The sequence below is a fragment of the Corythoichthys intestinalis genome, chromosome 5, assembly GCF_030265065.1.
Source record: "Corythoichthys intestinalis isolate RoL2023-P3 chromosome 5, ASM3026506v1, whole genome shotgun sequence".
NCBI lineage: Eukaryota > Metazoa > Chordata > Actinopteri > Syngnathiformes > Syngnathidae > Corythoichthys > Corythoichthys intestinalis.
In genome coordinates this window covers 30,722,191-30,749,583 of record NC_080399.1, presented here as the reverse complement: position 1 = coordinate 30,749,583, position 27,393 = coordinate 30,722,191, and the positions used below count along the sequence as shown (strand labels likewise).

Sequence of the window (27,393 nt, the reverse complement as noted above, 5' to 3'; positions counted from 1 at the left end):
TAAGGGAACTAAAGGATCGGTTCACGAAACCTTTGACGAGTTGTCGAACTTGACTGCCATTCTCTGTCCACACTTTATGATTCAAACTTTTTCCCTGCAATCCAGTGTCAACTATATGAAGTAGACAAGCTTCAAATTTGGTAGCAAGAAGATGAAAGGAAATTTAAGTTTGACGCTGTAACCTGCTAATATGGCAGGCTAGTTGCTGTGTCTTTTGTGGTTTGTAGGTCGACTCATGATAGACTATCCAATCAAACTTTTTGTTTCCGAGTCAAACTGGTTTCAAGGATTGAATTTTAAAATCCAAATTTAAATTTACAGTAAGAATATTATATGTTAGCTTCACTTTGTTAAAATGATGCGGGTATGTAATTGTCACTCTTCCTTCAGCCTGGCTACAGCCTCCAGGGATGAAGTTAATTACATCAGAGGTTCCTTCCCAAAAGGGGAAGTGTATACATTGGCAGCACATTTGGTTTTTTGTGCCCAAGGGTTAGTAATGCTGTAGGGACACTGGTAGACAACATTTTCTGACAATCATGATAAACAAATACGTGAGGCAATTAAATATTTGCCACATTATTATGCACATAAAACCCAGATGGAACTGTTAATGCAGTTTTTATGTCTTTGAAGTACACCTTGGATATGGTGAAACTGAGTATTAATGATTATTGGGATGTTATGTACTTCCTATAAACCTGCATAGCAAATTCTAAGTTGATAATTCAAAGTGACATTAGGGGCTGAATTTTGAAATTATTTAAGGGGCAGGCGCAGGCCCAAAATTGAGAATGGTAAATGGTGTTATACTTATATAGCGCTTTTCCACCTTTCAAGGCGCGCAAAGCGCTTTACACTATCTCGCCATCCACCTACTGGTGACAGTTAAAAAGAATCCGAAAAACAGCCACTTTAAACCAAAATGGTGGACTTCCTTATATTTCGGCTATAGCTGCATGAGACGTTTTTGTGGGCCTAGTCATGCCTACCAGATTGCTGAGTGAAACTGGCTTCAGGGGCTGAACTTTGTAAAACAAATCAGTAAATGCTACCCAGCCAACCAGATCGTTTTTAAACATATATGTAAATTAGTCTTAAATGCCAGACCCGACTACAATTTTTCAGGCAAGACTTCTTCAGTCTTTGAGGATTATGTTGGTAATTATTAGGGATGTCCCAATTTGATCACGTGATCAGAAATCGGGCTAATCGCGCTATTTTTCAGAGGATCGGAATCAGGTGAAAAGGATCGGGTTTTTGATTTAAAAAATGTGTTTTTCTTCATGCTCGTACACGCCACAGGCTCTCACCATCCTTCCTGCTAAGCAGTGCGGCCGAACTGTCCAGCTTGCGTTTGGTACTTAATGATGATTGACAGGTTTTTAACTTTGATCTTGCCAGAGAAGCTAGGTAGCTTTACGATCAAAGCCACAAATATGTCAATCATCGTTAAACTTGCATTGGCGTGCTGTGGCAACTCATGTTGTAAGTCAGAGGCTGTTCTCAGCAGCGTGAGTGGATTGAAGTGGACTTACTGAATGAAGCATTTAATAAAGACAAACATTTTTCTACGGTATTCTTGTTTAAAAATAATGATTCACATTATGAAGGTGCACGGTGGGACAGAAACATGTTTGGAACTTTTTTTTTTTTTTTTTTAACAAAACTTTTTTTTGTATTGGATCGGGACCTGGTATCGGCAGAGCCTCAAAATCAGGTGACTCGCATTTCTAATGAACAATCAAACAGTACAAAACTAGAAAACAGCCCCTAACAAACATCGTGAGAAGATATATGCAGGGTAAACTTAAAATGTGGGCAATAGAATCCAATATCAAGCTGAAACTCATATAATTAGCATTGCAGTGCAGTTGGCCACGCCACTATCTGTCATCAAATGAAGTAGTCGCACGAGCACATTGCATAAAAGTGCCTCACGAATGAGCCATTAAAAAGACTTGGGAACAATGTTCACACCATAGTGCTCTCGCCCACACCATCATCACATGCTAGCTAGCTGTTGCCAGGCAACTAAAAAGAAGCGCGAGTGTGAGGATGAGGAGAAGGAAGGAGGAAGAGCGTCTTCAATTTCGGTGCTGATGAAACAATTTTGCAGGTTCTGAATGATGTCAGTGATCTCAGCTAGCTTTTCTTAAACTATAATCAGTGTTTGGTTTACTACTCATCCTGCGAACACTAGCCCATATGGATATTTAAAAAAAAAAAAAAAATTTTTTTTTTATTTTTATGGACACATAGGAATACATATACAACACGTAGGCTCCACATATAATACTGTGAATGTTAAAAATTTAACCACAAAACATGGCAGAATGATTAAAGAATAAATTGGCACTCTGGCATCAATTCCGTGGATTTCAGCTACGTCACTTAGTGAGAAGCAGGCCTTACCAATGATTAGGGCTGCAGCTATCGATTATTTTAGTAGTCGATTAATCAATGAACCATTAGTTCGAATAATCGAGTAATCGGATAAAGAACATGAAAAATTAAATTACCTGAGCCTAGCCTCAAACGGTATAAAAAAATAAATAAATGAGGATCTATGTACAACAAAAGAACAATTGGCTAACTTATATAGCAAAAGTCCGCTAGTTTAAATGATAAAATGCTAACTTTTTTTTTTTACAATGCTCTTAACAAATGGTTCTGACTCATATTCCACAAAAATAGGCTAAAAATACCTATAAACTAAATAACGAATGCATTAAAAAAAACATTAGCTCAAACAAAAACGTAGCTTATGTTGGGCTTAACAGGGACCACTTGGATTCAGCCATGTGAAATGAGGCAGACTAGAAGGCAGTGTATCCACCCAAATCAATAAAACTTAAATTAAACGAATACTCGAAGCAGCAAAATTTAATTTGAATCTTTTTTTTCCTAATCGAATACTCAAGTTAATCGATTAATCGTTGCAGCACTACCAATGATGTGGCCTTTTTGCCACGTTTAATTAAAGAACAGTAGCACTGTATTTGATAAAAACATAAAACACAAATGTAGTTATACCACTAAACTTGTGTCTTCAAGTGGCAAGACCTAGTGAATGACACCAGGAGCTGGATTTAGCTGGCGTCACCAGTTCATACTTCAAATTTTGGCTTTCAACACAAAAGCAAAGCAAATCTGACCAAGCAACTGGGAAAAACTAACACATTCATGGACCCATATGCCAAAGTATCACTATGATGGGAAAGCCCTCGGAAGAAAATGTCCTTTTTGTCAAAACAAATGTAAACGCAAGACAAAACGCTCAAGTGAGATACGTAGCCTAAATGGAAAACAAATTATAGTAAAGGCTTCAACACAGATGTGAACGTGTTTGCGAGGAATTGAAAGTTAAAAGAAAATTCTGTTTGAAAAGGTTCGTTTTTCCGAACGTTTAAAAACACCACGTAAAACGACAACGCTGTGGCCATTCATTTACATCTTCTCAGTACAGCAAGATGTTTTTCTCAAGTATAGAAAAAAATAGCCTATCGCTTAATATTTATATTTATTTAACTTGAAGAGTTGAATCTGTGCTTGAACTTTAAACATTTTTTTAAACACAAGTTGCTGTATTTAACAAACTTTCATTTATATTTGAATAATATATAGTGAATTAATATCACCTGAAAGATGCAGCTTTCACGCCAGTTACACCAGTGGAGGAGACAATTTCATTTCATTTTCACGGCTTCTTAACAGCAAAATAGCTCCTTAATTCTGCGCAAATCACTTAACTATTTGGCTTCTTGTTGCACAAGATAGTCAAAATGTTAGTGACAGCTGTCAGTACCAGACGACAGTCTGACATTGTTCCGTTTACGTCGTGAAGTCTGCACACAATAAAAGCACTTAATGCATGGTCGGTCAACACGGGTCGAACGTCCACGCAACATTTTAATGTCCTCGGCGTTGCTTTGTTGGCCATTTAAACATGTGGTAGCTACCTAGCCGGTTAAGGAACTTTTCCCTCTTTAATTTTATAAATAGTAGTTAGAGGCGTTATACTGTCGGCAGAGTTGGAGTAGGTTGGACGGTTATTTCAAAAGCTCACCTTTTTTAGTGCGCGGTGGTCAGACTCCTATTCGTGGCTAGCATTTCTTTCCCTAAGTTAAAGCTCCGGTGGTGTCGGCGTAGGCTCCGAACATGCGCCCGGTATCCAGCAACAGGCACACTGTGTGTTATTCGGGTCGACGTGTCCGTCTGTGGTGCTTTCGCTGGCAGCCAGGCTAACGTTAGCCGAGCTAGCAGCAACCAGCAAGCCAGTGTAAGTAGACAGTTGGCTCTCCATCTTGCCTCACGGTGTCGCTGTGGGATCCACCCTACAATCTTTTTGTTGTTGTTTTTTTTTTTTGTTTAATAAAAGAGCAATATGCACAGGTGATTATTTTGGGAATTTAAGGGGGAAAAAATAGATTTTGTCCACCTTTGTAGGTACCACTTCTTATTTCATTATTATAATTACATACAGTATCATGTTTTTTTTTTTTATTTAGAATTATTGTAATATATTTTTTAAATAAAAATTTTCAACATAAAAAAACAAACAAACAACAACAACAACGATATTCTGGTTATGGCCCCAACAAAAATAACACATTTTTTGGTCATGTTTTTCCATAGTATTTAATATTCACTGCCAGTGAATCAACATCAAATTCATTTTAACTGGAATAGCTGGCATTGAATGATAACATTTCAGTGCCAGTGACGGTGCAAGACATCACATCGAGCGCTGTCAGCCAATGAATTTAATGGCTACCAGATAAACCATATACTGTACATATATTAACTGTACACTATTTTAAAACCACTAACATTGTTTTTCTTGGCAATGTGTTTCACCTTTTCATTTAATTTTTGGACAGGCGTGCAAAATGATATGAAAAGGATTATCAGTAATTAGAGATCAATAACCTCCTCCAGCCCCCAACTTTGACCTTGAACACTTTTCTATTTATCAATGTTATAATGGTAAACAGTGTTTAAAATCAAAGATATGCATTAAAGTAATCATTTTAAATGTCGACTAGGGTTACAAACCACCTTTTTCTATTAAACTAAAAATAATCATCTTCACATAGAGGACACCAGAAATTCAGACTGTTTGGATAGAAAATTTGTTATTTAATCCAACATGACTGTGACCAGGTTACAATGGAGGTCATGGCAATAACCACCAAACCGACCGAGAGGATATTTCATACAGGTATATGTATATATATATATATATGTTACAGTGTTTTGTTTTTATCATCATATAATACAGTCTGGTAAGGTTCTGCTGAGTACAAATAAGCACATGAGGAGAAAAGTGATACTTTTTTATGAACTTGTTTTATTGTAACGTTTAATATTTTTGGATGCAGCGGGCAACTGGTTAATGAAGCTTGTTGGTCGGTCATAGATGGACAAGGCCGTTCAGTCTGTCAGCAGAGAGAGAAACGGGACAGACAGTGGACGAGAAACCAGCCCAAAAAAAAAAAAAAAAAAAAAAAAAAAAAAAAAAAAAAAAGGGGGGGGGGGGTTTAACCAAAAAGCACAAGTTATTTTTGTGTAAATTAACTACAAATAATTGTATTTATGCATACATTTTCCCTGCTGCCCTCATTTACTTTCGTTCCTATGTCATATATATATCTTTCCAATACACCAGATATAGCAAGGAGACGCGCCTAGGTGTGTGTGTGTGTACGTGTATAAAAGAACATCAATAAAAGGAAACATCCAATGAGTAAATTTGACATCTTGCATCTTCTGTCTTCATTTTTTTTCTTTTTGTACAAAGACAAATACAACTATCCAGTCATGCAACATTGTTGGTGTTTGTGTGTATGTCTGTGGGTGTCTGTATGTTAAAGACAAGGTGGTGTGGGGTAAGTTATTTTTTTTTCAAGCATTTTGCATCTCCTTGCCGAGCTTGTAGCTCAAAATCTTGTTCCAGTCGATCTTGGTGCGCGTCACAGGAAGCTGGCGGCGTAAGGCTTTGAAAGTAGTGTCCGACATGGTCTGATAATTCTCGTTGATCGCTCTCTGTGTGGGATGACAGCAAAAGTAACCCCCCCCACCCAAAAAAACGTTATGGAATCTTCCGAGTTGTAATAGTTCTTTGGCTTCTAGATTAAATTCATTCTATAACAAAGCGTGTAACTAATTTTCCATTCAAATTAATTGTGGTAGTGTTAAGACCTAGCCTTGCAAGCAAGACAGTAGTTCCTGATTCATTGATTCATCATGCAGTCTTGCAAACCTCAACTGTCCAACGACTTCCCCGTTCATCTGATGTTTGAGCCAATCAGGTGAAAGAGGCGGTAGCTGCACACGTGACCAGGAAGCAACTATTTTTTTTAATGTAATGTCGGATTGCAAAGCGGTTCTTGTTGATAGGTCAATTTCTGAAGTTAATTCAGATTATCAAGAAGATTTTGGCGGGACGGGAATCAATGTTTTACTTGTCCAAGAACCAATACGTTCTACAGTGGCTTAATGTAGATTGGCTACCTTCTATTGGCAGGCCAATTAGGGGAAAGAAGCAGGAGCTGCAAACGTGAGCAGTAGGCGACTATCTGTTAGAAGACTATGACAGAATGCAAAGCGGTTCTTGTAGGCAGAGGTGGGTAATAACGCGTTACATGTACTCAGTTACATTTACCTGAGTAACTTTTTGATAAAAATGTACTTCTAAGAGTAGTTTTTCTTTTACTTGAGTAGATTAGTGAAGAAACAAACACTACTCTTACGTCGCTACTTTGGGCTACACAGTCATTATATTCTTCCTCTTTATTGTACGGATTTATTTTTTTTTTTGCCAGCGATTCCAAGATTAGCTCCACTAATTTCACCAATGAGACGTCCAACAATAATCACATGACTCCATTACACCAATCTGACTCAAGCTTGCCAGCCTGTTTAAGGATGTGGTGTCTTTGAAGCACTGTAAAAAATGAAGTATTTGACATAGAACGCTGCCCTCAACTTGAGTCGAAAGCATGGATTTAAACCTCTCTCCCAGTTTTTATTTGAAACCGCCATGGAAAATCGGAGACATGATCCTTTTAATTTCTTAATAGTAACTACGAAGGAAGTATTCACTATTCAAACTAGGAACTATTTTCTCCACTAGAGGGCAATCATGCTCTTTGGACAAATAATGCTTCATTTGTCTTTTTTTTTTTCTCTCGGAATTAATTTTTTTTTGTATCTTTGTAAAGGATTATTGGACAGTATCATTATAGGACAGTTCATATAGTTAAGGTTGTGCTGAGAGAAAAAATACCATAGTTTAAAAAAATAAATAAGCAGAAACTCACAAAGTTACTCATTACTTGTGTATTGTTTTTCTTGGATACTTTTTTACTTGTACTTGAGTACATTTTGTGGATGACTACTATTACTTGAGTAATATTTTGATGTAAAGCTACTCTTGCTTAGGTAATTTTTTGGCTACTCTACCCACCTCTGCTTGTAGGTCAAATTCCCAAGTCTTGTCTGAAAGAGAATTTCCTCATTTAAAGAGCAAAGAACATTACTAAAAGCTTTTTTTGACAAGAAACAACTTTTTTCGTGAGTGACGAGAAGAGCCATCATCCAATCAGCAGTCTTTTTTTTTATGGTTCCTCCCATGATACAGGTCTTGATTGGATCTTTCCCAGATTGATATGTGGAATACAGTATATTCATAGCGGATACATGGAACAATAAATCTAGGGTGCCAGGTTAGTTAAGACCAAAAAAGATCAGAATCAAGTCGCTGTTGCAATATCTATAACCTAACCCAAGGGTCCCCAAACTATTCCACATCGGGTTGCTGTGGGTGCTGGATTTCTTTCCAACAAAACAGGATGACACCTTTGCACAAATCGTGTGTCTTACAAGTGTAACCAGTTGATTGCAGTCATGTGCTGCTTGTTTCAGCAGAAACCTAATTGGCTAAACTGTCTGTGCTCAATTGGTAGGAACAAAAACCAGGACCCACAGTGGCCCCTTGAGGACCGGTTTGGACACCCCTGATCTAACCGGAGGCAAACGGGGAGTGGACTCTGCACATACCTGATATTTGCCTTCTTCTGTCTCCATGATCTTTACAAACCTTTCTGCGGTTGAAACCTCATTCTGGTAAGAGATTAGCAGCTCATTACAGTCACATTTAAAAAAAAAAAATTGTAAGCTTAAAAAAAAGGGGAAAAAAAGTACAAAAACGAAGAAACAAGAATGCGACTTCGCGTGATTCATTGTTAATGTGAGAGAAGACTGTGGAAGATCACTAGATTATTATTATTTTCAGTTAAATTTTTGTCTGAATTAAAGGGTCAATGGCAACTATCGTGGTCTGAGACATGTGATAACAAATGAGATGCTTCATGATGTTAGCCAAGGTCTTGTGGAACAGGCAGAAGGTACCAATGTTTGTTCACAACTCCTGAGTTTGCAATACCACAGGCTGTAAAAAGAGTATTTTTTTTTTTTTTTTTTTTTAGCATGTGGGTGTAAGAATAAATGACGCAATATCTGTACGGCAGAATGTTTGTTGAACTTTAGTTCGACAAAAGAAATTAGGCAAAGAGGATCATTGAAAGCCTACTTTTGAGAGTGTAAGAAGTCGGGAAGAAAATAGCTGGAACTTACAGAAATGGTCATTTTCTCCCTCACGTCCTTGTGGCTTACGAGCTGAACATTGCCATCCTCATAGTAATGAACCTGTTTAGATGGAGGCGGACACTGTTAGGGGGTTCCAGAGTGTCAATATCAGCACCTGGCTTGGAAAATGACCTGAATCTTCATGATTCCTGCCACTTCAGTGGAGGATTGAGAGATGGTGAATTTCCATTCTGACCTCCAGCGTCCATTCCTAGGCACAGAGAGCGAGAATGTGTAGTCCTGATATACAACTCCCTCCAACCCATTTGCATTTGAATGAATTATAAGGTACCAGTAGTTTTTGGCCTGAAACTGATGGCACTCAATGCATACAATGATGGTCTGTTGTCCATCGATGTTTTTGCCGTAAATCTGAACAAAGAACAAACGAAACCATTTTGTGACAGAGAATGGATGACCGATCTTTAGAGGGTTAAGTTGTGAGAAAAGCTGCAATTTTTACAAGAAACTAAGGCCATGTCTACACATAGTAGGGTATTTGGCAAAAATAACTTTTTCTACGGTTTGGCCGATCATCCACATGCGCACACACATTTAAACGAGGGTTCTTAAAACGTCCGTCCAAAGTGAACATGTGCGAATTCTGCATTTGAGGCGTGATCATGTCGACACTAATAACCGGAGATTTAACTCTGGAAACGTCACTGACTGCGACAAACTTTGACCCTATGTCACACATGAGCAAGGGCGTAGATTTACATAGGGACGGTAGGGACATAACACAACCAACTTTTCAGGATGCTCAAATCATCCCCACCAACTTTTAAGCAACCTTATTTGCATTATATAATGACTTCAGTTATAGAGGTCCTTTAAATGGTCTTCCCACCATTATTAAGTGAATTACTGTACTTTCATTATGTTCAGACTTGCACTGACCCCTTTTCACTCACTGAATGTGCCAGTCCATTCTTTCCCCTCAAAAGCACGTTTGATTGGCTGATGACTTGGCTCCCCGCCACACACCCATTCACAGCCCGACAGAAATACAACATGCCGCCTCCCCCGCCCCCTTCAAAGACGAGGGATATTAGAAGTTTTTTCCCCGCCAGCAGCAGCCGCTGTGCGCAATGTAAAAAGACGTAAATGTTGTGGAGGTGGGGAACACGCCACTAATTTTGCTACTGCTACAGTGCTTCAAGTTTTACTCACTGAGATTCCTTGAAATAAGAAAAACAGCTAGCTGAAAATAAGCTTAAGACTTATTTTGAGCAAAAAGTTTGCATATTTAATCTTAAAAGAAAATCTTGTTTGTCAGAAATGTTCTTAATCCAAGAATATTGTTCATAACATCATTTGAAAGAATTTTTTCCTTGATGTAGGTGAAAAATGACCAACTTTTAGATGTATTGGCTCAATACGAACAAATAGTAATACTTACTTAAAGTGGAAGAATCTGACGCATTAATCTGTTAACTAGAATTTAACACAAAAAAAGATGGAAAAAATTATTTGACTTTATTTAACAAAAATTAACGTTAGATTAACGTTATAAATTTGCAGTGTGAAAGTTAGTATAGGTCAACACAGATTTATTTTGCATTAATCATTTAGCCTATCAATTAATTAGGTTCATATTGGTGAGAAATGTAGCCCTGACCTCCATTCACCAAATATGTTTGGTCTTATTAATGTTCCGTCTCCAGCAAAAAATTTTCATGCAGGTTATGCGGTTATATCGTCCCTACCAATATTAAAACCAAACCTACGCCCTTGCACATGAGACCAATGTTTGCATTCGGAGTAAATTAAACCGGTCCTTTTTTTTCTTCCATTTATTTAGAAACTCTTGCAGTGCTTCATATTGAAGAACACATGCGAAGAATGGGGGTATTATGGACAATTATTTTTCGAATGTACCTAAAAATGAATGAATGCGGTTGGCTATGGAAGTTTTTGTTTTTTCCGAGAAATTTGCTGGTGTGGAGGTAATTATTTTTCCCCCAACGTATTAGGGCAGGGTCCTCGGTTTAAAAAAAAAAACAAAACTGCTAGGTGTAGACATGGCTTAATTCTGAAGGAAAATACATGCATCGATGACTGGGCCTTCGTTCCCACATGGAAGCATAATGGTCATTAGGGATAGTGTAAAAACCCATGAAAACAAGTACTTAAAACCGTCAGATATGGTAAGGGGTACAAACTATGAACTGCAATACTGCTGCATATGCGTACACATGTACAGTACCCAATCCAGTATTTCAGGATTATACATATGAAAAAATGAAAGGACTAAACAAAAGCTTTAATATGAATACATTTTAAAGCAACACTAAGGAACTTTGTTTTGTTTGATTTTAGCAGCGCAGGTGGACAAAAGCGTGAGTGTTTTGCCTTACTGCATTTCTCATGAGGAAAAGCGCACAATATTGTAAAATCCTAATCTCCTGGACACCTGCAGTTGGATTGAACTACATTTTTGTTTCAATCGGCTGTTTGAAGGATAAATAGTGATGAGGTAATGAATCAAGTTGTGGCTAAACAATATCATATGACGATGTTAATAAGAAACGTTTCATTTTGTACCGTATCCCCACCACCGTTCCCGCCATCCCCAGCGACTGACTCTGACGAGTTCAGGGTAAAGGGGTTAGCACGACAGCGAGTGAAAGCTGGGCCAATGTTTATTCTTGAGTATCGTTTCATCTTTTTGTCCCTTTTGTTGCTGTGCCATCTTTGCAGAATTCAAGAGAAAGCGTTCGCATAGACTGCCGTCTTTACAACGAATGGGGGAAGGAGGACGTGACGTATACCATAAAGCAGTCAGCCCATTTGTAGTTTTTTTTGTGTGGCATGGTTCCTGCCACCCTCCTCAAAATTAGTGCTGGTGAAAGCGCTACAGGCCAAAACAGAGGTGTCATTTAACTAGTTGACAGTCAACATATCATCACGAATGTTATGAAAATATTTTATAAAGGTTGAAAAGTTCCCTAGTGTTGCTTTAAAAAAAAACAAAAAACAAAAAAAAAAACGCACGGTGCAGACTCCGCTGGGGTAGTGCTCTTTGACATAGGCCCTGACAGCTGTGTCCACGGCACTCCTCCACTCCTCTATGGAGCTGTCAACATCATGACGCCGGGGGTCACTGGCTTCCTTTCTCAAGTGGTCATAGGAGAAAGAGATCTTGTTCTTGGGGTCTAGGATACGGCCGTTCCCTAGATCTCCATGTTCTGTGATTAAGACCTATTGGTGAGCAGAACAACTAGATCAGAAATTGTTCCGCTTTCTTTAGAAAGAAAGAGAAAAAAACTACAACTTGTTCTCGCAAACAAAGTGAACAGCTTTTTCACTTGAAAAATATATATTTTTTCCTGTTTTCTGAAATACCCCCCCCCCCCTTTCATGACATCTACATTTGAAGCAACTTTTTAAAAAAGGATGTACGACTTTATGTACCACATGAAGTGGCCTATATAAGCATGAGAAAAGTGATGCAGGAACTACAGACAAAAGGAGATGTATGTGAACACCATCATTAATGCTGCTGGGAATGCAGGCAGCGGGGGAATTGACACGAGCAGTGTGGTGAAAGCTGGGATATGATGACACGTTGATGTAACGCTCTGCAATCATTACTGGTGTTGTAGTACATTCGTTTGGTCACATAATTTGCCAATGATGATGCTTAAGTTTTTCTTTTTTGCGATGCCAGCACATAAGATAACAAGTGATAACGAGGAGGAAACGTTGGAAACAAAAAGATCCAATCCATTACATCCATACTGCCTATCCTAATCCCGGTTTAACACCAGGCGCGTCTGCGGTGTGTCGACATCAACGTTGCCGACGCGTCAATGCACCGCTGACATTCGCCCGCCAATTTCAACAGGATCTGTTTTACGAGCAGAGCGACTGTGTAGCAGTTCAAACATTCACGGGAGGATTGCAAGATCACGTGAGAGTAGCGGGCATGGGCGTCGCCAGACATATTCACTGGGGCACGTGCCCCAGTATTTATCTGTAGTGCCCCCAGTATAAATTACACCTGTAAAAAATGTTTTTTAAAAAATAAATAAATACTTTGGAGTTTTAATTAAGTCAACATAGAATAATCTACGGAATGCGCCTATTTAATATGGTCATGTTGCTCTGTTCAATCCATTTACACAATCTGCATGTGGCTCCTTAACATGGTAATTTATGTACGTAACTTTGGACTTCCACGAAGCACCTTTGGGAGATATGCTGCATTTATGTGTGGTGGGATATCTGAGTACCTAAGTTGGAAAATCGATCTGATGTGTTGTAAAGTCGTAATTTGAGATAACAATATTTTAATGCTCCATCGATACGTCACAAGTTGTGTGACTGTTTGGCGCCTTTTACATACACCATGCAATAGAGAATAATTTCATCGATTACTCTAACAACACGTGAATGCAGCATCAATATTACGGTGCGTGTGCCAATTGGTCGCCGGTGCAAATGACATCTTCCCACCTGCTTAACAGGTGAGTGCGAGATAAACTGTTCCTCCTTGTTGATTGCTTTTACCTCTGTTGATGTTTGTTTGGTCGCCTATTCCCATGAATTGTGAATTTTAACGGTTCAACCTTACTTTTGACGTATCAGGCAGTTAACGGCGGTAAACTCCTCTGGTTTGCCATTTGAAGTAGTAGCAGATTAGCTGCTGTCTTTTAGCTAACTGACAATGTTTACAATGACAAAAGTGATTTGAGTTTCGAGCAGTCTCATAATGAACACACATATCTAACATGAAACACACGCATTGTGGGATTTATAAACACATATGACACGAAACACACGCATTGTATGATTCGTAAACATATCACACAAAACACACATTCATCAAATGTGTGTGAATTGTCTTACGCGAATTTATAACTTGCTTTTAATTTGAAATTCCAGCTCACGAGTGTGTTGATCTTTTTGAGACTCCTTTCGCGCAGCCGAGACACAAAGCCCGTCTGCAGCCAATCAGACGTCTCGCTTTTAAACAGCCAATCACACGGGCTGGGCTGTTTTGTTACGTCACTGCTGTGTGCCTTCGAGTTCAGCACGAGAAACTGCGTCTGGCTGGCAACTTCGGTGAAGTTAGCCGCATTTTCTAAATAAGTGGTCAAGCCAGCCGCTCTCTCTTTTTAGTTGTGTTCCCTTTCAGATTTTATTGCACAGAGACAAACAACGCATGTGGATTCTGTCATGTTTATAACAGAATTTCATGACGGACATGTCCTGCAGAAGTATAGTCCAGCGGTATAAGCGGTTGGCTGATACACAGGAAGTGTTGGTTCAAATCCCGCTATTGACTATTTCATTTACTTGTATTTTCCTCAATAAAAAACGACTTGTGGCTGCCTGACTACTGAAACAATACGTTGCTGTGCAAAGGAATTATGCACGCATGACGTATAATTGTCTCAGAAAGATTATATTCAATTTGTGCCAATGTTTACAGGAATAAATGTAAAATGAGTGGCTAGCCAAAGGATAAAAGTAATGCTTATATGATTAAAATTAGAGCTGTCAAACGATTAAAATTTTTAATCGAGTAAATTATATCTTAAAAATTAATTAATCGTAATTAATCGCAATTAATCACAATTCAAACCATCTATAAAATATGCCATATTTTTCTGTAAATTATATATATATTCTGTAAAATAAATTGTTGGAATGGAAAGATAAGACACAAGATGGATATATACATTCAACCTACGGTACATAAGGACTGTAGTGGGCATTTCACTCTACTGTCATTTAAATCTGTCTATGCTGTCCTCACTCCGAAGCGTCTACTTTTTCTAAAGCTAGACAGCTAGTGAACGACGCCTTAATAATCAGACTTCTTCCTTTTTCATCTGATTTATTAATAAAATGTCCTCAAACCATTGTCCTCTTTAGACCGTTGTGAAACTACAAAAAAAAGTACACAAGCATTGCATTAGCAACAATGTTAGCTTAGCACGCTATACAGGTTCACTAAACATAAACAAAAATTCTAGGTACACACCCAAACACACACACACACACACAAAAAACTATGCATGGTACAAATTTACCACATATTGGATCTTATGACTACGCATTTTAAAAAAGAATTGTATTTATTAAAAAAAAAAAAAAAAGTTCTTTTCATAATCACCTGGTCGTCGTAGCCCTCAATTTTTGCAGGGGTAAACTGCTCCAAGTTGTACTGTGCAAACGCACTGCCAAAGGAGGAGGGGAAAGAAAGGAATGAAAAAATGAAAACCATTTGCCGTTTACATCAGAGGTTTTCAAACCGGTCCTTAAGGGCCGCTGTGGGTAAACCTATATGACATCAGATTGGGGAAAATGTGCAGTCTTGTTTTGTTTGAATGAAATCCTGCAACCACTGCGGCCCAACTTGGAATTGCAAGCTATCTTCAGGTTTTTTGCCCAGGGTTGTCAATTGTCATATTAGTATTTCGTATTTCAAATGGATCGGACAACTGTCACTGTCAATGGCAGCCTAAGATAACTTTGGTTTATCAAATTGAAATTTTCTGGATCATTGACTTTTGGAGGGGGGAAAAATACAGACATAAAATTTAGGCCAAATTGCCCAGCACTACTTTTAAAATCTACTAAGATACAGCTGAAGTCTATAAAAGATCAATTAAAACAAAGAGAGGACCACTTACTGCGCTGCGCCTTCTCTGAGAAGATTGTCATTGTCGAGCAGCAATCGCACATCTACAAACAGACACAGACAAGTAGATAAGAAGGTAGAGGAGGAGACAAGAAGAGAGTTCCGATGAGAGAGAGTGAGTCATTCATGGCAAATAAACAGAGTAGAACAGGGTGTAAAATCCCATAAAAATCAGTTAAGAAAATGGCAACAGGAGAATGATTGTGTTCAAGAGTGTGTGGTTGTGCATCTGTCAAGAGTAGATAAGAGGCACACAAACCCATGCACGCAGCCCACCCACCCTAAATATGTCCTGTCAGCATCTGAAGAGTAAATATTCTCAGATGTTTTTAGTCCTTTATATAAGTATTCAATTTTTATTAATAATGTATTTCCTAAAATACTTATTCTCCAGTTAATTGTATTTTATCTGATGATCCGTTTTATATATATTAGCATCAAATTTATTATGAATATTATTGCATTACTTCAGAATTCTCCATCATTAACTCGTTCAGTGCCATAGACAAGGACAAACATCCAAACATGTACCATGTACATGTACCAATTTAACTTCAATTTTGGGGGGAATGTGGAAGGAAAAATGCACACAAGCATGGGGGTGCATGCATGAAAACTCCATACAGGAGGGCAGAGGCCACTGAATGATAAAAGTGTGATCTCAGTTATGTACATTAGACACCCAGCGTTATACCAAAGTGTACGCCAGGGGTGTTCATACAGGTCCTCGAGCCATGCTGTGGGTCAGGTTTTCGTTCCACCCGAGCCCATACAGAGAGAATGGTTTCTGCTGAAACAAGTCGTGTGACTGCAATCAAATGATTACATTTGTAAGACACCAGATTAGTGAAAAGCTGTCTTATTGATCGGTTGGAATGAAAACCTGCACCCACTGTGACACACATTGCCCACCCCTAGAGTAGGCCATGGTGCTGCCAAAAATACACGTGTACATTTCATGTTAATAATAATTGGAAAAAAATACAACCTACCATTGAAAACTTCATTAAACTCTCCTGGTGGGGCGTGAATGAGGAATTTAGCTGCTATGCGCACCTGCAGGCAAAGGACAAAATGGAGGTTTAGAAACAAATGGAGCCTAGATCAATGTTATTTTTCAACTTTAACTGCATTCAAAATCTTTTTTTGCTGTGAAAAGAATGAAAAAATTGGGAACTGAATGAGAGAAGACCCCAGTTGACAGTGAGAGAAAGGGCTTGTCTCAACAAGCGCGATTTTTTTTTTGTACATTCCTATGCAGATGCTTCTAAGCAACACTTCCTGTTTCTGGGTCATATGACAAAAAGACAACAGACCCTCCCACCCCCACGTACTGCTCAACCATATAAGGACAAGAAAATGTGCTGAGGAAGACTAGCCAGATTTGTTGGCGGCGTCCAACAGCTCAGCCACGTTCTTACATGTCGGTAAGCCGAGGAAAGAAGGTGTGGGTGAGACTGTAGTTGTCCTGGGGCAAGTATTAGCATTGTGTATGCGTGTGTGTGTGTGTGTGTGTGTGTGTGTGGGGGGGGGGGGGGGGGGGGTCTGTATAGGTCTCACAGAGCTTTTTGTATTTGTTTGTGTGTGATCCAAGTGTTGGGTATTTTGGTTTGAAGAGGCAAATCGGGGGATGTGGGGGGTAGGAGGGTCGTTATATATACACCAGACTCCAGACATCAAAATTATGCAGACATATGCACTAATGCTCACTTAAATTTCTGAAAATGTCAGAACAATCACCCTAATATTTCTGAATTCATGGATGTTTTAAACTTGACTGTCTAACTTCTGTACATCATTCACCCGTGTGAAAAGAGTGATGTGCTTATGGGCTCGGAAACAGCTGCACATGGCATGGGAAAAAAAGGAACAGTATTTATTTAAACAATCTAAAAAATATAAGTAACTGAGCAGATAAACTACTTCAATTTTGAACATGAGTACTGTATATTCTTGTTTCAATGTGACAAAAGTACAGTATAACTGTACAGAGAAGGTCTTTTGTTTAGTTTGCATAAGTGCTTTAAATATCAGAACTGCCACAACAGATCTGTTTTATCTTCATTTACATCGCCACTTAAATTAGTATCATAAAATTCAAGTCTATTGCCCAGGACAGAGACATTTTAATGGAGAAAAGACCGATTGCAGCAACAAAAGATTGCTGCCGGAAAATGGAGATCGGATAATAACAAAGCAGCATGTCTTTTACAATTTTTTTCTCACCATCTATCTGCTGTTAAACTAAATGAATACTACGCTTGTAAAAACTCAGCAGTGATGAATCTGAGCAATGAAAAACCTCTGGGTTCAAAACAACGAGTTATGTCTGTGTGAGCTCCACGTTTAAATTGATCCGGCGAGAAGCGCACCTGCCAATGCCTGAAGTTAGCCACTTTGTAATTGCCTGTGACTAGTTCAGAAAAAAAACACGTGCAAGCGGACAAAACATATAAAACATGTAAAGTCGAGGAAAGATAATATAGCCTATTAAAAGACCGGAGCGATGCACAAATGTGATGTGACTATGTGTCAGTGGAGTGAAACTGTAGAAGCTATCAGCCAATCCCAAATGTGATTATTTTACGGCAGTTTGTAAAACTTCTGTTGTTAGTTTTTGAGTTGGCCTGTGACTTTTTTTTAAGCAGTTAACAAGTTTGTCAACTGCTGCTGCGGAGAGACTTCTCCAAGAAATGCCAGCTTGGACATTCTCACTCTAAACGCGGAGAGACTTCTCCAAGCAATACCAGCTTGGACATTCTCACTCTAAACACGAATGAATAAAATTATTAACATGGATTCATGACTTGCATACAGTTAATCCCAGTTTACTGACAGAAGACACAGCAGGATGACCAAAATGTACATACCCTAATGATACACTCAAAAAGAAACATTGGCTGGCAGATTTATTTAAAACTCGTATTAGGCCTGAACGATATTGGAAAAAACTATTGTTGCGATTTTTTGAGGGTTTGCGATATATTGTGATATTATATTGCGATATTTTTTAAAAATTATATATATTTTTTGAAAGAAATTTTCACTAGATGACTTGAATAGCTGTTTGGAAAGACTTTGGATGAGTCACCATCACCACAGTGTACAGTGATCCCTCGTTTTTCGCGGTTAATGGGGACCAGAACCCGCCGCGATAAGTGAAAAACCGCGAAGTAGCGCACCCCCCACCCCTCAATTTTGTGTGTGTGTGTTTTTGTGCTCAATGTATTTATTCAGATTTTGCATTGGAAAAAGATACATATAAGACATGTTTTTTTTCTCACTCCCCCCCCCCAAAAGTGATTTAAAAAATTTATATAAATAAATGGTTTTTAAGCCCTTCAAATGTCATAATTATGATCAGTTTTTAACATAACTGTCCAACCAAATCATTTTTGAACAAGAATAAAGTACTGTAGTAGATAAATGCTTGGCTTTATGAAATGCTTCTGTTTATCTACCTTAGCTGTGACCGTTAGAGTGACATGTAGAAATTTCAAACTCCTCATGATCACTTTTGGCATTTATATGTCTCCAACGTCTTCTCACACACACACACACACACACACACACACACACACACGCACACACACACACACACACACACACACACACACACATTCATTCCAGCGCGGCTTCCTTACAACTGTTTAACAAGTTAAACGATGATTGACAGATGCCTGTGTGAAGTCTGCTTCTTTGGCCAGATCAAAGCCATAGTTAACTTTAATAAGCTGCTGCAGTGACTGAGAAGCACAAAGGCCTGGGAGAGATAGGGTGTGAGGCTGTGCGCAGATCAGAAAGCAAGGCGTATGTGGATTAAAAAAAATAAAAATTATCGCACATGCTTGCGATGGGACTATCTCGCACGCGCACATTGCGATGGCGATGTTTAAATGATATATCGTTCAGGCTTAACTCGTATGCAGTTTCTAAGTTAATTCATCTTCAGAGCCACTTATCCTCACAAGAGTCTGCGGTGCTGCTGGAGCCTATCCCAGCTAACTATGGGCAGTAGGCGGGTTACACATTGAATCAGTTGCGAGCTAAGACAACCATTCATGCACACACTCATATGCCAAAGGGCAATTTAAAGTGGTTAATCAGACTACCATGGACTATTGGGATGTGGGAGAAAACCAGAGTACCAGGGAAAATCCAGAGGGACTGGGAGAACAACTCCACACAGGAAGTCCGTGATTGAACCCTTGATCTCAGAGCTGTTAAGCGAACAACTGTGCTGCCCAATTTCTGTGTAATAATTTAATCTTTCTAAGATGAACATGATTAAATCTATATTTGGAACATTAAGTTGGGCTAACAAAACAGGCATAATGCTTAAACATTAATTCCATAAATTCAGAGTTCTTTTTACATTGAAGCCTTACTTTAATTTCTGCCAAACCTCCTTCCCCATCCCGCCCCCGTCTCTCTCTGTAGCCTATAAAACGCAAGAAAAAAATTTTGTTTACACTTTCTGCACTTATTTCATCACTTTTCAACAGAGATGGGGCTGGCGGACAGGCAAGCCAGGCAGTTACTTAGGGGTCCCGGCCAATGAAGGGGCTGGCGCTCCTAGCGCAAATTTTATTCCACAAAAACAACAACAACTGACACTTGTATTAAGTTCATTTTGTCCGCACTTATATTTTTCTTTTATCAGAGATAAAGGTTTGGTCAGGAAAATAAAAAAACATTTGAAATTAAGAGTTTTAGTTGACAAAGCACAATATTGTCAGTAATAGCATGTGATACAACATGAGACAATACTGAAAAATGTTGCTCTGTCTACCATGCGCAGTGTCATCAATACGTGTAAAAAGCCCTTGGCAGTGTGGCTAACCTCCCTAAATGTGGACGGAAAAGAAAAATTACCGAGAGATTTTAACGAAATACTGTGCGGATGGTGGATAAAGAACCTCGACTAACATCCAAAAAAGTTCAAGCTGTCCTGCAGTCCGAGGGTACAACAGTGTCAACCCGTACTATCGGTTGCTGTCTTAATGAAAAGGGAATCTATGGTAGGATACCCAGGAAGACCCCACTTCTGACCCAGAGACATAAAAAAGCCAGGCTGGAGTTTGCCAAAACCTGAGAAAGCCAAAAACGTTTTGGGATAATGTTCTCTAGCCAGATGAGACAAAAGTAGAGCTTTTTGGGAGTTTTAAGAGTTTACAGGAAAAAAACGAGGCCTTTGAAGAAAAGAACAAGGTCCCCACAGTCAAACATGGCGGAGGTTCCCTGAAGTCTGAAGACTACCAACAAATTTTGCAGCATAATGTAGGGCTCACTGTGAGAAAGCTGGGTCGCCCTCAGAGGTCACGGGTCTTCCAGCAGGACAATGACCCAGAACACACTTCAAAAAGCACTAGAAAATGGTTTGAGAGAAAGCACTGGAGACTTCTAAAGTGACCAGCAATGAGTCCAGACCTGAATCCCATAGAACACCTGCGGGGCGATCTGAAAATGTTAGTCTGGAGAAGGCACCCTTCAAATCTCAGAGACCTGGAGCAGTTGGCCAAAGAACAATGGTCTAAAATTCCAGCAGAGCATTGTAAGAAACTCACTGATGGATACCGGAAGCGGTTGTTCACATTTATTTCGTCTAAAGGTTGTGCTACCAAGTATTAGGCTGAGGGTGCCAATACTTTGGTCCAGTCCATTTTTGGAGTTTTGTGTAAATTATAATGATTTATTATTATTATTTTTTTTAATCTTTTGTGTGTTTTTATTGCAAGCAAAATAAATGAAGATATTACTACCAAAGCATTTGTAATTGCAATCATTTTCTGGGAGAAATTGAGCATTATCTGACAGAAATGCAGGGGTGCTAATAATTTTGGCCAGCAGTGTATATAAAAGGTCCAGTAGGCCATGTCTCTGCAGTTGCTGCTTTTATGAAGCAAAACAGAAGTTAACATGTTTAATAAAAAAAAAAAAAAAATTCATGTCTTGCGATAGGACTATTGCGCATGCACATATCGCGCGGGTGATGTTCAAACGATATATTGTGCAGGCCTACTGACAACCAGTGTTGGTAATAACGGCGTTAGAATATAACGGTGTTACTAACGGCGTTATTTTCTTCAGTAGTGAATAATCGAATTAATTACTTTTCTCATCTTGGCAACGCCGTTACCGTTACTGAGGCAGGCAAGGGAGTGTGATGCCATTGCAAACGCGATGCTACTATGCTGGGTCGCTCCAATAATACCTGATTGTAGCCTATAGCCTACAAAATACGCCCACATGATGCTTCGGTAGATATCACATGTATACAGAACTAGATGCAAATGACAGACACGGCTGCATTAGCAACATTTATAATAAAGAACTAGATGCGTTAGTAAACAGCCGCCATCTTAGAGCAGTAGCCTTCTCAGGAAGCCTCTGTTGTAGAGAACCTTCCTGGCGAACCTAAGTAACTTTTGATCTAAAGTGCTCCTAAATCGGCAAAATCTTGACTTAAATCCATCTTTAAATGATGAAATAGTTTTAAAACTTACACATGTCAAAAGTAGACAGAAGGGAACTAATTCAATAAAGGGAGCAATTTTAACAACTTTAACGGTTGAACAACAACATAAATGACTTCCACACATAGCAAAGGTTACTATCTAGTTATCGCAATGATTGCAATACCCCTGTGTCTAGTTAAGTTTAGGGTAAACAATTGGGCTAGGGCCAATTGTCCCAAAAAACCCTTTAAACTTCACATTGTGTAACTTTTTTTGGGGGGGAGAAAAAAAGAAAAACCATGAAAATTATCACCAGTTACTTTTCCAAGTAACTAATTACTCTTACATTCAGGTAACTGAGTTACTAATGCAATTACTTTTTGGGAGAAGTAATTTGTAACTGTAATTAATTACTTTTTTTAAAGTAAGATTAACAACACTACTGACAACAAATACATAAATGTGTATGCTTACATACAATATTACTGTTACTTTTACAAATATTACATAATTATGCAACAATATAACAATATGATAATTATGATAACATTACATATTACAACTTAGGCTGGGAAAATAAATCGAATAAGTCAGGTACGTTGACAACAAAAATAGATAAAATCCAAATTTTTGACCCTGAACTTTGCCTATATCGAGAGAAAGTTGTTTCAAAATTCATTCATTCAACTTCCATTCCACTTATCCTTACAAATGTCAAGGTAGTGCTGGATTTGCATTTGCACTTGATTTCAACGTGTTGTTGAGATCCACAAATACTTTGTATCCGTGATTTTCAAATTTTTAAAATAGACTGAACATTCCCGAAATTCACGTTTTATTTCCAATGTGCTTTAACCCTTGAGAGTCGAAGGACGCGCCGGCGCGTCCTCAGCGCACGTCGTCTTTGAAGCGCCCTCACCTTTTAAATACGTCACCCACATGCCGTTGGTTGGTCTCGTTTTAAAGTGCGGAAGTTGCGGTTTACTCTCGTTATTATTTGAAGTCAATCGACCAATTAAAACGTGAGATATTGTCATTTAAGTTTTATAGTTTTATTGTCCTCTCAAAAAAACATTAAAACGCTGCATGGATCATTTGTTTGTGTCTACCAGTATATTTCCATCATTTCTTGTCCTTTTTCTAAACGGAAGCTCCATGAAAAAAACACAAATCAAACGAACCCTTTCGAAGTCACAGTGGAAGCACAAAATGCGTTATTTAAATAAATATAACTGCCATGCGAGGTTCCACCGAACGAGAGGGAGGAGTGTTCTGAAGCAGCGAGGTGGCGAGCCGACGGCCGTTAGGATCGAGCAGCGACTTTGTGTGACTTTGAGAATGAACGGAAAACTAAATTTAGCGCAAGCAATTGTGCTATTTGATCAACTTGAGGAAGAGGATGGTCCAAATTCGTCATCATCGTCTTCTTCGGAAGAGTCCTCGAGTGAAGATAGTGACGTATTTGAACACGTGGGTGACGCCATCGACGAGCAGAGGTGAGCAAACTCACTTTTTTTTTTTTTAGGCTGGAAAAAGTTTCTTTTGAAAGTTTCTTTTGATATTGCTGCTGTTCAAGAAGCTTGATTGTGTGTACATAGTTTTCATCAGGTGATGGGCCGCAATACCTAAACTCATAAAGAGATGGCCTCTAAACACTTTTTGTGTTAGATGGTATATATTTTTTCACTGTTCGGTCTGCTGTATATAACCTGTTTTGACTAGAGCATGTATAAAGGCAAAAAACGCCTATGCTATACCTGTTGTTTATGTTGAATTGTCAAATATAAGACTATTTATTCTAATTTTTTTTGGTTGAATGTTCATCCTAACATGTTGAATAAATATTACAAAGTTTCAAAACGGTTCGTTACGCATGTTTGGTTGTCAATTGGACATCAAAATTAAAAATTTTGACAAAACGATTGTGGAATTTTTGGTCTTTTTGGGCCCAAAGTGATGATTTATAATTGGTCAGTGACGGAAACAACAGTTTGGACATGAAGTTCAAGGTGTCACAAAAAAAGGGACCAAACCAGGCCATCGTAAACAATTCTTTCTTTGAAATATAAAGGCAACTTCAAAGGCATGCAAAATCAGACAAAATAGGCCCAGACCTTAAAGGGTTAATGTTGTGCCCCATTTATCATGACTCATCATTTGTAGATATTCGATTTCGCTTGTTAATTGTTAAGGCTGAGTGGATACACTATTGTGGACATGCACATTTATTTTGAGACAACCATCACTCAGTTGGTCAGCATATTATGCAAACACTTATGCATTTAATTATAATATGAGTTTGGAATTATATATATCTTTTTTTTAAAGTAAACTTTTTTAAAGCATCATCACATCTTTTTAAGTGTTTTGAACTCAATGCATTTTGAAAATATTATGATGCGTATTAATTTCATTCATTTATTTTTGCTGTGACACTTGGTAACTTGAGGCTTTGTGCTGGCATCAATTTACTTTATTTTGGTTTTGTTCTCAAGTCAGAATTTGGTTATCGTCACAAAACTGATGCTATTCCATATCATATATAATGATATCATATATAATAATAATCATATATATGAAAAATCTAAATAATAAAGTATACAATATCAGGCCTTTTGGTGACATGATTCTGTAGGTACAGATTACCATATACTGTACTATAAATCAATACAAGATTATGGATCTGGGATATTAAATTAGAACAACTTTACCGATAATACAGTAAGAAATCCTCCAACACAACACTCAGGGGGATCTTACAATATAATACAATGTTCTTAACTATGACCTCTTTTAGTTTTGCATTTTTGATTGTCTGCAAAGTACAGAAGAAGCAAAAAGTTAATTTTGTGCAAGTGGTTCTTTTGCAGCGCAAACAGATTGACTTAGCAGTTTGTTTCCTGTTGTTCATTCTGTATGTGTGTGTGTGTGTGTGTGTCTGGGGGGGGGGGGGGGTGTCTGTGGCTTAGCTTCCGCTGCCAATAGAAAGTTCTCGAACAAAAAGCTAAGAAGAAGAGGCTGTTCTTTGTTTTGCCAGGTAACATTTACATGCCGTCTTCTATCATAAGTGGTGGCTTGTTAAGACATTTCTTTTTCTGTCAATCCTTGGCCTGAAGATTAAATCATTTAGAGAATACCACCCTAGTTTACCCAGCCAACAAACCTTTAAGACGCTTCTCCTGCCTGTGGGACATCAGTCAGAATCTTACGTGACATTGTTTGCTTTCATATTAGCTGGTGAGTAGCAGGTCTGAGCCTTAAGCGATAGATGTATTGTAATAGTGAATAGTTTAATCTACTGTTTACTGTTTAATCTACCCAGGACACGCAGGAGAGACTATGTCTCTCGGCTGGCCTGGGAACGCCTTGGGTTCCCGCCGGAGGAGCTGGTTGAAGTGGCTGGGGAGAGGGAAGTCTGGGCTTCCCTGTTAAAGCTGCTGCCCCCGCGACCCGACCCCGGAACAAGTGGAAGATAATGGATGGATGGATGGATGGATGGATGGATGGATGGATTAATCTACTGTTAGTTCTTGGAAACATTTGAGAAAAGATGGGAAATTCAAATTATGACTATATTTTCTTTTGTTTTTTAAACAATACTGATGTAACAATGTGCATCATTAAAAAACTAGTGATGCACTGACACCTCTTTTTTAACAGATTGAATACAAGTGTTTACATCACTAAGGACCATTGATGCCTCATCCTCCAATTTAGACGAAAACGTGTACGTACTGTTTAACATTGTTCAAGAACACAGTTTTAATTAAAACAAGCATGTGAGTGCCACAGAACACTACAGGCAAAAGGCTGTGTATGTGTCCTTTATTGGCTGACTAGTAACCTACGAGCAACACAGGCAATAATAAGTCTGCAATAAATTAAGCATCCCTGATACAAAAAATAAATAAATAAATTGGGATCCAAGAATCGACAGATACTGTTCCATTCTACTAAGCTACCAGGTGTCAAGACGATTGCTTCACGGATGACAGCGGAGTAGAACTTAAAAGTTAAGATTCCACAAGAAGAACAACAACTACTTGAGTGACGCCTTGACAGGCCTCCAGTCTATAGTAATAATCATTAATAATAACAATAAGGAGTACAGACAGCGTTGACAGACACCATTACAGGTTAGCACATCCCTATAAAAAACAAAAACAAAACACGTGACAGAAATACAAGGTGATAGTTTTAGGTGGGCTACAATGAATTCATGCAATTTCCAATTACTCTCATCCGAGACTACTGATACGAAGGACTATTTATTTGAGTTACGAGCTTTATCTAGAAATAAACTGAACTAACAAGCAAAATTTATACCATCCAAATAAAGGTCACACTGGAAGTTGGTGACAGTTTTTCTTCATGTTTTTACAGTGTGTATGAACCACAAAGTCGAGGCAAACAGTCTGTCTTTAAACGACCACAAAAATCACAAATATTTTTACATGAACATCAAGCTGTCTTTTTGAAACAACTTGATTCAATCGTCTTCACTCGTTAGCTCCATTCAAAAGCATCTCTATGAGACACGAATGTCAATGTAAAATGTTGATATGTGTCGTAAATAAAGTCGAAAAGTATAAGCGGCATCAAAATGGCAAAAGGGCGTGTTAGTAAGTCGAGCTAACTGTTAGCCATCGAGCGGCTACATGCTAAACTATGCGAGCTAGCCGCTTTTTGGCATACGAAAAACTTTGCCAAGGCGGACAACAGGCGACTATTGACGCGATCCACTCGGCAAAACAATGCGCAATATTTTATCTTAGTTGTGATTACAAGGCCAACACTACTCCTATTTTGAGCCAGCACCGTACAAGGAGTCTCCGTTTTGCGCTCCGCTAAAATGAGCGGAAGTAGAGCTAAAAATAAGAAGAGCCCAAGCAGCAGCAGAGGCAGACGGGCCCGCGAATTCCAGCCGTCAAATAAACACGGTCATCGTCGGAAGCACATTCAAAACATGGTCAAGTGCCACCAGGGATAATCGTATCTTGTCTTATCCCAAGTGTACTTTGGTTGGCTCATTTAAAAGTCTTCCTACCTTTTCCTGGTTGCTGATCGGGTCGTAATAATCCGCCATCTTTTCTTCCGGCACCACCAGCTTGTCAGCGCGCCGTGACGTCATCACATGGGTGGTTCCCCCAATTTCAATACGATCTGTCTGCAGCCTCCCCAACGTCTGGTTACGCCCCCCAAAATCAAGTTACGCCCAGTCTCGCTGGCTGGAGACAAACAAACCCCTCTACAAAAATCGCCCTTTACATATAATGTTTTCATAACAATAGCAATAAAAATTATCATTAAGCAGTATCAATACCGGTCTATTTCGAATATAAAAGTAAATTACAATTAAATATTGTACATTATGTGTGGTGTTAAATATGTTATTTTCAATTTCCCGTTTTTTAGGATAACTTCAAATCCATTACGATCATTGTCATTCGATTTGTTAAATCATCTTTTACAAAAAGTTTTGTGTCACATGCAAGTATAATCAGATGTAAGTTTGCATAGGGACAGTAGGGACTACCAATTTTTCAGAATGTTCTAATTGTCCCCACCAACTTTTAAGTAACCTTATTCGCATTATGTAATGAGTTCAGTTATATATCTACAGTAATT

General features: G+C 38.6%; 2 protein-coding genes across 6 annotated transcripts in view; both read right to left on the bottom strand.

Annotated features, from left to right (window-relative positions):
• The window catches only part of LOC130915768 (suppressor of tumorigenicity 7 protein homolog), a 34,154-nt gene extending 29,616 nt beyond the window's left edge, over window positions 1-4,538 (bottom strand). For 2 of the 5 annotated variants that reach the window (XM_057835813.1, XM_057835810.1), the window contains exon 1: window positions 4,070-4,538. The gene's annotated coding sequence lies outside the window, so the exon portion shown is untranslated. The remainder of the gene's footprint in view (window positions 1-4,069) is intronic. The other 3 variants (XM_057835812.1, XM_057835809.1, XM_057835811.1) reach the window with 3 other exon arrangements.
• Window positions 4,539-5,860: 1,322 nt separating this feature from the next.
• On the bottom strand, window positions 5,861-26,934 carry LOC130915769 (F-actin-capping protein subunit alpha-2-like). The gene is made up of 10 exons (XM_057835814.1): window positions 26,813-26,934; window positions 16,300-16,363; window positions 15,300-15,351; window positions 14,780-14,843; window positions 11,650-11,856; window positions 8,945-9,024; window positions 8,785-8,863; window positions 8,641-8,712; window positions 8,065-8,127; window positions 5,861-6,048 (listed from the first exon to the last, which is right to left on the bottom strand). Exons 1-10 carry the CDS (start codon window positions 26,894-26,896, stop codon window positions 5,908-5,910), a joined length of 906 nt encoding a protein of 301 aa, XP_057691797.1. The 5' UTR covers window positions 26,897-26,934; the 3' UTR covers window positions 5,861-5,907.
• Window positions 26,935-27,393: the final 459 nt, after the last annotated feature.

What these genes read in the sequence shown, in the direction of transcription:
- LOC130915769 (XM_057835814.1), bottom strand. Translation starts at nt 26,896, where the DNA reads ATGACGTCACGGCGCGCTGACAAGCTGGTGGTGCCGGAAGAAAAGATG. An exon ending in TTGAGGGCTACGACGACCAG is followed by an intron (nt 11,857 to 14,779) that starts GTGATTATGAAA and finishes GCTCACCAATAG; the next exon opens with GTCTTAATCACAGAACATGG. An exon ending in ACCCCAGCGGAGTCTGCACC is followed by an intron (nt 9,025 to 11,649) that starts GTGCGTTTTTTT and finishes TTCTTTGTTCAG; the next exon opens with ATTTACGGCAAAAACATCGA.